Here is a 14,293-nt window from a genome sequence, read left to right as displayed (position 1 = left end):
AAAAGAGTTCATACCTAGCATACGTGTCAGAAGTGAAACTACTTTAGCAAGATTCAAAGATACCAAAATCGTCACCTTACTCAATGGCGTGACGGTATTGCCATGATGCGACCTTGAAATTTTACTCTCAAAGCGCCTAAAGAAGTTTCACTTCAAAAACAATAGCACTTTAAAACTGCGAAACGGATTTTGATGCGGTATTTTTGAATAGATAAAGGGCAAAATGCTTAGTTTTAATTAAGAATCCTTATCGATTTTAGAGTGATTTTGACTTGTTTCTGTAATTCTTTAGGAGCACGTTTAACAAAACTAAATTAGTAACAATGTGTTATAATATCTTAAATTAAAGATTCATTCAATATCTAAAATATGTTCCAGACAATTTATTGATATTCATTGTCCAGTTTGTTTAATAGCCAATAACCTGAGAGGTGTTTCAATTTTTTCCATGCGGGACGTTCGTGTCTTTGTAATTTACACGGAATTTAAAAGAAGAAGTTTTCTTATAAAATATACGACAGTAAAGACACTGAGACATCCTAAAATATGCTCGAGGCAATTTAAGTATTTTTATTCAAAAATTCAAAGAAAATCTAAGTTAAAATAGCCTTACTTTGATGAAATTTTATGTGTATTTGGCGTCGAATTTTTATAACATACAACAGAGTAAAAAATAAATAAAAAATACACATTAAATGATACATTTATGCTTAAAAATTTGCAATCAAAAAAATACATATTATATGATTTATGAAAGTAATGGAATATTTTAAAGTTCTCTAGAATTTTCGATTATATACGGGAGCGCAAACGCTGTTACGGCAGACCGCGCTCCGCGCTTAGGGAGTAGGACGTGTTGCGCTGCTCCGTCAGACACAAAATTACAAAAGTACGTTTTTCCCGCGCGTTGTAGTCGGGAAGCCCACGATACTAGATTAGAATTGGTGGAGTAGACGATACCGAGATAATAAGGTCCTATCACAGACATAGATAGACTACGCAAGTACCGCGATCTGTATGAAAACCAAGCGTGTCATATTTTTTGTACTGACCTTGACGCGTTATGACGTCACGAGCGCTTTTTAGTGATGGTAATTTCATTTTACGCTAAATCGATTAGGACGCCACTCGCGCGGCGATTCTAGTATCGTCCTATCCCATCGAAGTAAATCGAAAGAAATCAGATCAAACTAGATCTATGTCTAAGAGGTAATTAAATAAATGAATCGTAATCGATTACTAAATCGATTCAAGACAGAAAAATGATAATTACCATAGACAGAGGAATGATAAAATAAATTTATAAACCTTTTAATATTCTAACAAGTAAACTAATGTGTTTTAGCTTTTTCTTACATATGCCCATTGAGTTACCGTGTACTACGTACTAGAGAGGCCATCGAAAGAAAGTAATGAAACTGTCAATCAATCAATCTTTATGTCCCGTTGCATCAATCCATTTTTCTTTTATGTTCGGGTTACTTGGAAAACTGAAAAAACAAACATAGTCTAAGCAATAAGGAGTTTTGACAAAAAAAATCTATGCCTTTTTTTCTGAAAAATTGCTCCTTCAAATTATCATTTTTCTGTTCGATTATAAAATCGATTAGAATCGAGAACTGTTGCATCAAATGAACATCACTAACCACAAAATTGGACAGAAAAATGAGAACAGAAAAATGAGAAGACGCTATTCATTGCTTGTTATCATACGACGCGATCTTTACCGTGCCAAGTAAAAGCCGCAATGTATTCCGAATCATTTCGTATGATTTGGTATCCGTGTTTGTCACGATCGTTTTCCACAGATATTCTTTATTTGATCTTAATCCTATTATAAAGGCGAAAGTTTGTATGGATGTATGGATGTATGGATGTATGGATGCATGGATGTATGGATGTTTGTTACTCTTTCACGTAAAAACTACTGAACCGATTACAATGAAATTTAGCACACATATAGAGGGTAACTTGGATTAACACATAGGATAGGTTTTATCCCGGAAATCCCACGGGAACGGGAACTATGCGGGTTTTCCTTTGAAAATGCGGGCGAAGCCGCGGGCGGAAATCTAGTACTATTATAAAGGCGAAAGTTTGTAAGGATGTATGGATGTTTGTTACTCTTTCACGTAAAAACTACTGAACCGATTACAATGAAATTTAGCACACAATATATAGAGGGTAACTTGGATTAACACATAGGATAGGTTTTATCCCGGAAATCCCACGGGAACGGGAACTATGCGGGTTTTCCTTTGAAAACGCGGGCGAAGCCGCGGGCGGAAATCTAGTTTTAAAATAAATAGTGCATATTCTGATTAGAAAATTACTTACCGGTGGAAGGAAACATCTCTGCTAACTCGGCCACTCACAGCTGTGGAGTTTCTACAGTTTATAACGGCGTAATTCGGCATTTTACTTTATTCAGCTTCACGTCTTTCCTTGGCGAACTGCAAGCGCGGACTGAGTGTAGGCCAGCGTCAAGTAAGTTTCATAATCTTAGTTTGGACACGGGAAGTACATACACTCGCTTAGTCTATCTTGATACATGTCTGTGGGTCCTATAATGTTTCCACTTTGAGCGCTTTCAGCCTTTGCTACTCGACACACGATGATCGCGTTCAAACGTAAAAATACTAGCTTTCGTCCAGCGCAATTTTGTATTAGGACTCTTAAATATTTACCTGACCAAATCCAGCGTAATGAAGGCTTTGGGCAATTTGAACTCGTTGTCTCGCTTGAACCACGCGCGCATTAGTGGTGTGTCCTGTAATATACGAAAAAATCTGATTTATTTTATTGTATTGTGTTTCATCTTATACTGTATCATAGATTTGCGACGGGTTTAAATCCAAATAATTACCTTCTTCAATGTTTTAATGAGTCCTTCTGTCGATCCAGAACTATTTATTGAATGAAAATAACGAACAGAGCAATAATCTTATACGTCAAAATAGAGGCAAGAACGGGTCTATTGGGAATAGATGGCGTATTAAGGGGCTGACAAGACCAAATTGAAGTTATTTGAGCAGTTTTTTAAGAAAAGATATTTATTCTAGCCCATCAAAAAAATATGTGTTAATATTCATCATATTTCGAAGAACGTGGACGGACTCGATACATAATTGGACGAAATCGGCTCGATAGAAAATAATTGCAAATATTGGTCTTAAAATCATCATTAAACGATTCTATATCTTTATTTTTTTGACGTACGCGTCTGCAATTTAAAACACGAAGTCAACATATTCATACCTGAAACTCTAACGAGTCACATTTCGCATATGACCCACACTTTTCCTTAAATCACATATTTTCTTATTATTTTCTCCTACGACCTGGCCCCGCCCAGTAACAGTGATATTGCGCTCTCGTTTGCGCACACTGTCCAATTGTATGGGAGTAAACGAGAGCGCAATCACTGTTAAATTTGCTCTTAACAGCCCCTTAAATCAGTACTTTAGATGTTTTACAGTAGTTTGGATTATTTATTCGTAACATATCACCGTAATTACGATAAATTATGGTAACAATCTAAATCTACAGCCTAATTTTGTATGTATGACCATCCAACGATTCAGTCTAACACATATTACATCGTGTGCTGTTTATGTGTGTTTGTGTAGCTCTGTATATGTATGTTTGTGTGTGTGTACATCTCACCCTTATAATAATAGGTGCAACAGCCTCCGCGGTGGGATCAGGTTCGGTCTCCAACTCAAGGCGGCTTGGAATAAACTCATTGGGGGGTGGTAAGTGTAGAGTGGGGGGTGGTTTGGCTTCCCTCCATTCCTGGGGATGTAGGTAACGTTTTTTCATTAATACATTTTATGGAACTAATTAGCTTCTAAAGTAATAACAAAATTTTACTTTAATCAATGAAAATCATATATCATCCTATTTGCCTTTTTTTGTAGCTGGCTGGTGGAAATTAAATTGAAGGAAAAAAATCCAAAATTTCCGATCTTTTTTATCCGAAATATTAACAACTAGGTTTCCACCCGCGGCTTCGTCCGCGCAGTCAAAGAAAAACCCGCATAGTTCCCGTTCCCATGGGATTTCCGGGATTGCGTTATTTTGCCGGGATAAAAAGTAGCCTATGTCCTTTCTCGGGTATCAAAATATCTCCATACCAAATTTCATAAAAATTGGTTCAGTAGTTTAGGCGTGATTGAGTAACAGACAGACAGACAGACAGAGTTACTTTCGCATTTATAATATTAGTATGGATTATAAGTATGGATTTATTCAAACTTGACAAATCATATATTTGCCCTATAAAAAATGACCACAAAATAACAAAAAAAAAAACATATTGTAACAAATGTAAAGAAGAAAAAGGACCAAACCTTAAGTTTCTCTTCTTCTATGTCCTCTTGCAAATATTTAGTTCCGTACCACGGCTCTGTCTGTGTGCATCTCTCCGCGAAACACCTGCAAATAGCGCCATCAAATTTGATATAGCCGTTCATAGGATTTCGGATGCATGCTCTACTTGTGGATTTTTTGTGATGGAAGGTGCCTTAGAATTTTTGTTAGAAAGTGCGTGTGAGATTTTTTTTGTATGTATATAGTTATGTCTGTTTGTCTATGATCGCACTCACATACACATATGTGTAGAGTGCCTAAAATATAGAAATCGTTTTCTATTTGGATCATCATCTTATTATTTTTTATACTTTATTTATACTTATATATTTCGTAAAATTAAATTTTAAAACTGACATGATTTAAAAGAGCAACTATGGACTTTCTTGCCGGTTCTTCTCCATAGATACTGCTTTCCGAATCGGTGGTAAATGTTAAAAATATGTAATGACGATTCAAAAGTGCTTCTAATAGAAGTCTAATTGAATAAATAAATGTTTGAGTTTGAGTTTGATCACCAATTTTATTTATGTAACATGTTCTGTGACATTTTAGAGGAGTGGTCATAGTTAATTTTCTTTGCTAAAAAATTATATCATCCTTTTTTCAATTATTAAAAATTCAAACTAAGTACCACCGTTTTCGTAACGTGTTCGTGCATGTGTGTATCTGCTATTCTAGTGTGTGCGTGCGTACCTGTATATATCATCTTCCTTCATGTTTGTATGTATGTATGTATAGGTCTACCAGAATCTGATGGCATATTTATATTTAAAAAATACGAGATTTTCATGTGGCAACTTAATTTGACAACTATCAAATTGGTTGCCAATTATTTGTGTTGATGATTAATTTTTAGGATTTTGTCTTCAAAATCTTCGAAATGTCGATAAAACCGCTGCGATCACAAGCAAGAGGTGTTGTTTACAATGTGTATAGAAAAATATTCGATGAAGAAGGGTCAAACACATCACAATTTTCAATTTTAAAGCGCGTGAAAGATTTTATTGCTAAGTTGGATTTACCCATTTTGATACTTTAATTTAAAAATGTTATAAATAGGTAACTATAATATTGTTTGTTGATTAAAATATAATTTTATGAAAACTTATTATAGGAGTTTCCAATTCGGTTATTTGTCAAGTCCACGGTGTACAAGTTTATTTTATAATGTGTTAATACTTACGAAAATAAACATGATTTTATTTTATTATTGTTTTATTTTATAAAAAATTTTAAACAATCGTTAAATATAGTAAATAAGTTTTGATCTGCATTATCATTACATCCATAGTTTTACGTGCCATAATTATATATATTCAAATATAGGTATGTGTAAATACATAATATTATTACCATACCTTTAGAAAAGTAATATATTATACATGTAATAAGTACCTACATAATAATACGTGGATATCTCATTACTCATACAGTATTATCCACTTGTGTAATGTGACTAATGATATTGAGGACAAAATAAAAAATACGCAGTATCAAGATCGTTCTGTCTATTTTCCCTAGGGTTGCACACTCTAAATTTTGATTTCCCTAATTGCCATCAGATTCTGGTTTACCTATATGTATTATACTCACTTGGCAACAACAGCGATCCTCACTCGATCCGGCACGAGCAGTTCAAGCATGTCGCTGATGAGATCTGGACGCCATTCCGATAGGAGATAGTAAGCACTTAGCACATCTTGCATTGGGAACTCCTGTTAAAAGTCGTATTTTATTACATTTTACACAAACAAATTAATTATTGTATAAAAAAATGTGTGCGTGTGTACGAGTGTACACACATAAGTGAAATTTCTTTATGACCTTATTTTTCTATAAATAATTTGCTATATGCAACTTTACAGAAATAATGTTACACTAAATTTTTTTCCAACCCCGATAAATAAGTTTCACTTCAATCAAGTTCACTTCAAGTTTTTTGTGCATTTATTACAGAACTGGCAACAATGTTGATTATTTAAGTTTGTATGTTAATGATATCATACATCTTTTTGTGTTAGTGTCCGTTCACCTTGTAAGTACAACTTTTTTAGATTTTTGTCCACTTTAAATATTAGTGTAAGTTTAATTATTTTATTTAAATGAGTGCAATTTACATGTCAATTTAATTAAATATAAGTGTAACTTTTATTATTTTACTTACTTAAATGAGAATTAGTTTAAAGTGACAATACAACTTTACGTGAATTTATATTTTTGGTTTTATGGCATTCAAATGCTTTATAAATATAAATTTATAAAGAATAGAAAAAATTCGATCGCTCAGCGGGACTCGAACCCGCATCCTTTCGCGCCATTCCGGGGCGGATGCCTGACCAACTCAGTCACTCGTGATCCGCCAGATCAATTTTACGTGTAAGTTGTATTGACACGATAAATATTACGTGTCAATACGACTTAGTGATAGTGTCACTTTAGCAAGAACTGTTAGTGTATCAATCTTACATACAGTGTTTGTATAAGAATTAGTTTAGGGTGTAAGTGTAGGTGTAAGTGTAAGTGTAGGTGTTCACCTGCAGCTGATGCACGTGTGCAAGCGCAAGTGTTCGCGGCTCAAGTGTATCTCGGAAGCGGAAGTCGAGCGCCATGAGCTCGCGCTGCTCCTCCCACACCCAGCGCACCGGGCCCGACGTGCGGAGCAGCGATATGTACTGTGCAGACAGACAGACATACAGTCGTACAGTGGGATAGTCACACATACACACACAATCGTACAAGTGCTCTGTACTGTATAAACTGACAGACATACATACAGATTATGAAAATAATTACGTTAAAAAAACGGACTTCAAAAATAGAAAAGTAAAAAAAATGATATTAATTACTACATATTATTTAGATGTACTATTTACTAAATAGTTATTCTAAATAAATCTCTCTCCCACCATCTCCCTCCCTCTCCCTCTCTCTCTCCCTCCCTCTCACTCACTCTCTCCTCCCTCTCTCCCTCCCTCTCTCCTCCCTCTCTCCCTCCATCTCACTCACTCTCTCTCCCACCCTCCTCCCACCCTCCCTCCCTCTCCCTCCCTCTCTCCTCCCACTCTCCCTCTCTCTCCCACCATCTCCCTCCCTCTCACTCACTCTCTCTCCCACCCTCCCCCTCCCTCTCTCCCTCCCTCTCACTCACTCTCTCTACCTCCCTCTCACTCACTCTCTACCCTCCCTCTCTCCTCCCTCTCACTCACTCTCTCTCCCTCTATCTCCCTCCCTCCTCCCTCTCTCCCTCCCTCTCACACACTCTCTCCCTCTCTCTCCCTCCCACTCTCCCTCCCTCTCTCCCTCCCTCTCTACCCACCCTCTCTCCTCCCTCATTCCCTCACTCTCACTCACTCTCTCCCCCTCTATCTCCCTCCCTCCTCCCTCTCTCCCTCCCTCCCTCCCTCCCTCTCTCCCTCCCTCTCTCCCTCCCACTCTCCCTCCCACTCTCCCTCCCTCTATCCCTCCCTCTGTCCCTCCCTCTCTTCCTCCCTCTCTCCCTCCCACTCTCCCTCCCTCTCTCCCTCCCTCTCTCCCTCCCTCTCTCCCTCCCTCTCTCCCTCCCACTCTCCCTCCCACTCTCCCTCCCTCTCTCCGTCCCTCTCACCTGAAACACAAGTGTGACGATATCGTCCACATGTTTAACCCCATCCTCAGTGAGGTCCACTTGAACGCCGAAGAAACCGAACCCGCGTGCCCCGAGACGAGTGCCACCCACTAAACTGTAGGGAAATAAAAAAAATAATAATTTAATACGAGATTCGTACGTAAGCATTTAATAAAATAAGAATTATTTTTTTTTCATTTTCATTTAGTTCGATTCCCGGTCGATGCAAGTGAATTTTCGAAGATCTTTGTATGCAGTTCTATTTCTTTTTAATGATAAAGGAATGTTTCCTTTCAACAATATTTGCTATCTCCAGTATTTTAAGTACTTTCCATCCAGCCCCCCTAGTCAAGTGGCTTTCTGTTAGCGTAGCGTTCAATAGAATAGACTACGAATGTATGAGATTGACGTAACCCGTAGATACGTTTATCTACAGCCTACGTCAACCTCATACATTCGTAGTCTATTCTATTGAACGCTACGCTAACAGAAAGCCACTTGACTAGGGGGGCAGGGCCCATCGATTTCCACACTGTATATCTCTCGCCCGAATAAAGTGCTCCAAGTTAATAAATACATAAATAAATAAACATACCTATTACACCATCCGCGTGCTTTGAGCTCAGCGAGCAAACTGCCCGGGCCCTCGTGCCCCAGGAGATGGGAGAGATAGTGGCCCGGCTGTAATATGCGATAAATAATAATTATACATAAAGAAATATTGACATTTTAGTTTAATCTAGTGTTGTTAACGAACATATATAACGTAACTTTTATCGGTATATATATTCTTTATTATACTCGAAAATATAAAAAACAGATCAAAATGCACAAATACGGTCTAGTTGCCAAAAGCCATCTCTACCATGCCACATTTCACTATGGGTTCAAATCCAAATCAAAGGACCAATGATTTGACTGACCGGTTGGCTTGGTTGGTAGTGGCCCTGCCTTCCAAGCCCGAGGTCGTGGGTTCGATTCCCACCCGGGGCAAATATTTGTGTGATGAACATAGATGTTTGCTCTGTGTCTGGGTGTTAATTATCTATATAAATATTTATTTAAAAATTATATATGTATGTTTATCAGCCATCTGGTTTCCATAACACAAGCGAAAGCTTAGTATGGGATCAGATCGTGCCGTGTGTGAAAATTGTCCTGATATATTTTATTTATCTTAATATGTCAAAAAATTCATTAAAAAGACTTGCAGAGATTGCTGTTTGGCAATAAGGCCGCCTATTGTTAACTTATATTGTTTTCTGTAATAAATTAATAAATGAACACCATAAAGACCTTTAAAACGAACTCACCCCACTCTTATAATGATGCCTTGTATCTGGCACGGGGAAGTCAATGGACAGTGACCTGAGATCTTTCACGGGCAGGCAGTAAGCTCGCTTGCGGAGTCTCTCCGGGGGCAGGGGGTGCTCCGCCCAGCGCGGGGCGGAGACCGAGGTATCTCGGACTGCGCTGAATAGTGGGGTTACGAGATTTTCTAGGTCGTCCAGGGATTCTGGAACCGAAAAAAATTGGAATGAGTAAAAAAAGACGGGTGCCGGCAGAAGTGAAAACTTGATTATTAACGTTGAGCATGTTTGATATTTTGGAATGGTATCCGTCTTACGCTTTTTCATGTCTTACGCTTTTTCATGTGTTTAATGTTGCCATATTTAAAGTAATAGTGAGGAATTCAGTTCTCATTCAATCAGATGAATGAACAATGAGTGTGAATAGTAAATCATTTCAAACTATAAAAAAACATTATTTTTCTAGCGGTCCGCCCCGGCTTCGCCCGTGGTACATATTTACGTTTTCCCTACATATGAACCATCCTCGTACTTCAAGGAATATAATAAAAAAAAAAAACTATCGAAATCTTTCACTCTGTCTCAAGTCAGAACGCTATTTTTATTTCATCAAAAACTGTCTAATTAAAAATGCGACTATAGGATGAATATAAAAAAATAGTTTTTTTTTCTGTATGTTAAGCGTTACTATGAGTCAGTGTGTGTGTGTCACTCACCACGGCCCACAACAACGAGCGCCATGATATTAGCGGAGTACCACCGCTTGTGGAAGTCGAGCAACGCCGCGCGCACGTCTATACCTCGCTGCGCTGGGATCGTTTCCAGCGTCTCGCGGTTACCTGAAATGACGTTAAAATTAATAAATTTATGAATAAAAAATGTTGTGTGGTTTTATGAAACCACGGTAAAAGTGAAACTTTCCGAACACTGCTTTATACCTACTCGGCAGCCGACCGTCACGCGACATGCGCTACACAGACCAAAAAGTTTGAGACGATGTAATAAAAGTTTCACTTTAAAAAACACCTTTTTTATCATGGTTACTTAAAAATACTCATATTAAAACAAGATAAATAAATTTACGTTATATAATTAGTTATTTAAAAACTCACTCCATGGATATACAATAAACGAATCACACGCAGGTTTAAAAAATGTCCGTAGTAAAACTCAATCGATGCCTATATTAGGCAGAATTAAAGCAGAGCAATTCATTATTTTACTATCAAGAAATAAGGTGCTAATTTCAATTTAATGTTTTATTAAAATGCCCCGAACATTTCACTCGCTCACCCACTCACTCACCCACTCACTCACCGACTCACTCACCCACTCACTCGCTTACCCACTCACTCACTCACCCACCCACTCGCTCCTAACTCGCTCACCCACTCGCTCCTAACTCGCTCACCCACTCGCTCACCCACTCACTGACTCACCCACTCACTCACCCACCCACTCACTCACCAGTGCCGAACTTGCGGTACGGGTGCTTAGGGTCGGCGGTGCCCTTGTGCAGCTGCTCCAACCGCCACGTGTCGCTCGAGCGGTTCTTCTCGTGCTCCGAGTTCACTGCGCTCAGTTCCCGCCCTGTCGCTGACTCCGTGAAGAGTGGGGATATGAAGAACTGCGCGAAACTGGAAGAAGTAGCAAGAGATGTAAGACTCGAAGGATCGACGAAAATGTGTGGCGAGAAAGGAGATTGTATATTTGTTGTATATGTATAAGTGGGGGTGAACACAAATAATGTCACCGATCGTGCGTCAGTTTTGTTGCCGTGAATAAAAGTGATCATTGTGTTTCAACATAAATTAAGCCTCAAAGACCATACTACATATTATAATTTGTTTCTAATTTAGATAATAGGTAGGGGGCGTCCATTAATTGCATACGTATATGCACACGCGTAAGTAAGTGTGTGTATATGCGCATGTTTATATGCATGTTAACGTTTAGAAATTAAAGATTTTTAACGGAATTTAAGGTGATTGCTACGATCTGTTCCCAGCCAATATCCCGCTAGATGGCGCTGAATTCTACATTTCTAGTTTATTTGAGTTTTTGCGTAATTGGAAAAGATTAAGGTCGTAGGAATAGTCATGGCGGTTACTGAATATTATATTTTATTGAAATATGTCATATCATTGCCTTAAAATCCACCCAATTCGGTAAAAAAATGCATTATAACATCTGTCATTGCATACAGGGTCGTTTACACACACAGACGTATACAAAAATGATAAAGATTTAAGTCTAGATGGCGTGAATGTAAAACAAGTAGGATTGTTATAAAAATAAAAGTTATATTTGTTGGCGTAAACTATTTTGTTGTAATTTTGGGAAATAAATAATGTCAAAATTGATTACAATAAAACGCAGTTTTATTTTATTACCTACATTACACTATTGTTTTTTTTTTATCAAAACATGTATTTGAAGTAGCAAATATGATATTATGCTGATCCAAGCATTTTCACTCAAAACTAATATCACTAGTGATTTGTAAAAGTAAATTATTTCAATATACATTTCATAACCAACAAGTAAGAATAATTATTCATACAACAACAAATCAAAAACACTATTTACTATGGAAAAAAAACCAGGAAGGTGAAAAACATATTTACGATTTCGATGCACTCGACTTTTAGTAAAATAATAGGTAAAAATATTATTATGGTTTTGATCACAGACATATCTGTGGTTTTGATTTTAGCTACTAGTATCAGAAAGCTGCGTGTTCAATGCACGTCGGGGTCCCACAACTGTGGAGGAAGGAAGGTAGAATACCTCTATCGAATAAGTGAAGTTTCTCGACATACTCGATTTGCCGGCCGGCCTCAATGAAGATTGTCCGAAAGTTGTATATGTGCTCTGTAACGAAAAAATTTCGCTAGCGCGATTCAGAGTGAGGTGTCGTACAATATACCTAATGAAGTTTTTCATCTTTTTATTTTACTGCAAATACAAAATAAAAATTAAACAATGGTAATGTAAATTCTAAACAAACTACTACCAAAATACAATTAGAACAAAAATCATTTGACTTGTTTATTTCACCCAGAGGCCAGAGGCGGCTCGTGACAAAATTGTATAGGTGTTTACTTGAAATAAAACAACGAAAATACAATAGCGTTCGGGATGATTTATTACAAAAAAATGAGCACCACATTTTATAAATGTCTATAACACTAAAAATTACAAAGTACAGGCTATTTCAAAACGAATTCAATGACTAGGTATCAATAATTAGTAAATCACCGAATTTGCATTCGCGAGCGTAGGTATCCATAGTGTTTGTCACTGACGGTCACTGACCTCTATAACTTATAGTTATAGAGGTCAGTGGTGTTTGTTGTGTAAACATGTATGTATTTGAGTAGTTAGTAGCATATTATATTCTGAATTTCTGATCCATGCCTATTCACTCAAAACTAATAACACTAATGATTTGTAACAGTAAATTATTTCAATAGGTAGGTATTTGAACATTTCCCAACAAGACGTAAGAATAATTATTCGTAGGTATACAAGATACAATAACAAATCTAATACACTATTTATTATTTTATTATTTACTAGCGGTCCGCCCCGGCTTCGCCCGTGGTACATGTTTACGTTTTCTCTCCATAAGAAGTAATAGCTAGAGAGCTAGCGCAAAGCTACCTGTATGTATTTGACCAGACCTGGATTTTTGTGTGTTGATTCCCCTATACCTACTATACATGAGATGAGGAGTCACTAAGCCCAGAGTGGTGGACGGGGCGCGCGCTTAGGTAAGACAGGTGGAAATTTTTGGCGAACTTTGAAACCATTTGACCACGTCTGCCATTTTGATATTTGAAAATAGATTATTATTACTATCGGAAAATAACAATGGCAGACCATTATCACGCGGATAACATTCTGGCAGACACTTATGAAAGTGCTGAAAAAAATACAATTTTGAAAGTATTTGACCAGATCTGCCATTCATATATTTTATTTATTAGGGTCTTAAAAACTTATTTTCGAAACGGCAGACATTTTCATTGCGTACAGACTTCAGCAGACAACAAAACTTTACAGACTTCAGCAGTCAACAAGACTTAGCTTCTACATGGTCAGATGTATATATGTATTACGTTCCCTGACCTTACATCAATGATTTACTTTATTAATGTTTTTATGGTCATTTACATTTAATTTTGAAAACTATGGAATAAAATTTATAAATTTGATGATACAAAACTAAATATACATTTGTAAAGAATCTCAAATATAAAGTTGTGTTGCAAATAACAAATCATCATTTAAATATTTAGTTTATTTCTTTATTTAAGAAACAATTAACAATTACAAAACAACATAAAAAAACACGCATGCATTTATTGAAATGTTCATTCATCATCACTATCGTATGGCGTTGTGTGACTCGTCTTCATAATCCATTGAATCGGATTCTGTAAAAGTAAAACGTAAATTATATAATAAAAGAAATGAGTCATTATAAACTTACCTAGTAAGGCAATGCCTTTGATGTCGCACGATGCCGCCGCGCCGCCAGTGTAGGTACTTCTGCTGCTACATGAAAATATGCTAGGGTTGCAACAAATGGGAAATAAAACAATTGTGATTATTACTATTATGATGTAATCATTTATTCATATTATGTACATTCAAAACAATTGCTATTATTAAATCTGATGTAATTATTTTTTCATAAATATATAATTATTATTAATTACATAATATATTGCACTGTGAAATATTTACGTATCACTTTATTTTTGATGTTCTTAATTGTCTTTTATAAAATTTAAGTGACGCATTCGCATTGGGATCAACAATCCGATAAGAAAAGAATGGAGACAACATATACATAGCTTTGATTTCAATTCTACAGATACAAAATATACAATCTATCTAAAATGATACAACGGATGTTTCCTGCGTTTTCTCGTCAAAATACCGAAACAACGTAATTATTGTATAGTAGTTGGGCGTGAAAGTAAAAAAACAAATG

The 14,293-nt window shown here is 36.7% G+C and overlaps 1 protein-coding gene across 1 annotated transcript in view; it reads right to left on the bottom strand.

Annotated features, from left to right (window-relative positions):
• The window catches only part of Ide (Insulin degrading metalloproteinase), a 46,479-nt gene that overhangs the window by 19,867 nt on the left and 12,319 nt on the right, over positions 1–14,293 (bottom strand). Inside the window, exons 6-15 of the mRNA XM_090118193.1 lie at positions 10,756–10,925; positions 10,005–10,127; positions 9,292–9,494; positions 8,574–8,659; positions 7,979–8,093; positions 6,909–7,046; positions 5,968–6,089; positions 4,353–4,437; positions 3,667–3,795; positions 2,688–2,770 (exon numbers count right to left, since the gene is read on the bottom strand). Coding sequence (XP_089974319.1) covers positions 2,688–2,770; positions 3,667–3,795; positions 4,353–4,437; positions 5,968–6,089; positions 6,909–7,046; positions 7,979–8,093; positions 8,574–8,659; positions 9,292–9,494; positions 10,005–10,127; positions 10,756–10,925 — 1,254 coding nt within the window. The remainder of the gene's footprint in view (positions 1–2,687; positions 2,771–3,666; positions 3,796–4,352; positions 4,438–5,967; positions 6,090–6,908; positions 7,047–7,978; positions 8,094–8,573; positions 8,660–9,291; positions 9,495–10,004; positions 10,128–10,755; positions 10,926–14,293) is intronic.

This window comes from Colias eurytheme, chromosome 29, assembly GCF_061535395.1.
Source record: "Colias eurytheme isolate Ceu_HAF_F1 chromosome 29, ilColEury1 Martin Lab GWU primary, whole genome shotgun sequence".
NCBI lineage: Eukaryota > Metazoa > Arthropoda > Insecta > Lepidoptera > Pieridae > Colias > Colias eurytheme.
Note: the sequence above shows the minus strand (reverse complement) of the source record. Positions and strands in the feature narration are given on the sequence as shown.